Consider the following 406-nt stretch of genomic DNA (forward strand, 5'->3'; position numbering starts at 1 on the left):
CCTGGGACTGCTCTGCCAGCGCCTGGCCATCCGGCTGGGCGTGGTGACAGGGAAGGACCTGGGCGAGATTTGCTACCTCTATTACCCCAAGGTGAGCACCCACAGGAAGCCCCCTTGGGAGTCACTGCCTGGGGGGATGCCACGCTTGGGCTAGTGACAGTCCTGTCAGGGACTGGGGGACTGGAGAGAAGCAGGAAGATGCTGTGAGAGCCCCACCCCTCCCAGGGGCTGCCCAAAGACCCCCCTGACCCCGGTGCCCCCCATCTATCACGCACACAACCCTGTGGTTGTGTAGGGGAGCCCGGGGTGAGGAGGGGGGAAGCAGCTGCCTCAGTGTTCTGGTCCAACTTGGGGACATGTGAGCGCGTCCCCTGGGCGGGGTGGGGGGTGGTGAGCCCAGGCGCAG

The 406-nt window shown here is 66.0% G+C and overlaps 1 protein-coding gene across 1 annotated transcript in view; it reads left to right on the forward strand.

Moving 5' to 3' along the window:
• Positions 1-406, forward strand: part of SLC11A1 (solute carrier family 11 (proton-coupled divalent metal ion transporter), member 1) — a gene marked incomplete at its 3' end in the record, with an annotated part of 6,330 nt that overhangs the window by 2,025 nt on the left and 3,899 nt on the right. Inside the window, exon 4 of the mRNA XM_010144168.1 lies at positions 1-91. This exon is cut by the window's left edge and continues 8 nt beyond it. Within this exon, the coding sequence (XP_010142470.1) occupies positions 1-91 (91 nt within the window). The remainder of the gene's footprint in view (positions 92-406) is intronic.

Source organism: Buceros rhinoceros, unplaced genomic scaffold (assembly GCF_000710305.1).
Source record: "Buceros rhinoceros silvestris isolate BGI_N320 unplaced genomic scaffold, ASM71030v1 scaffold21619, whole genome shotgun sequence".
In the NCBI taxonomy this organism is placed as follows: Eukaryota; Metazoa; Chordata; class Aves; order Bucerotiformes; family Bucerotidae; genus Buceros; species Buceros rhinoceros.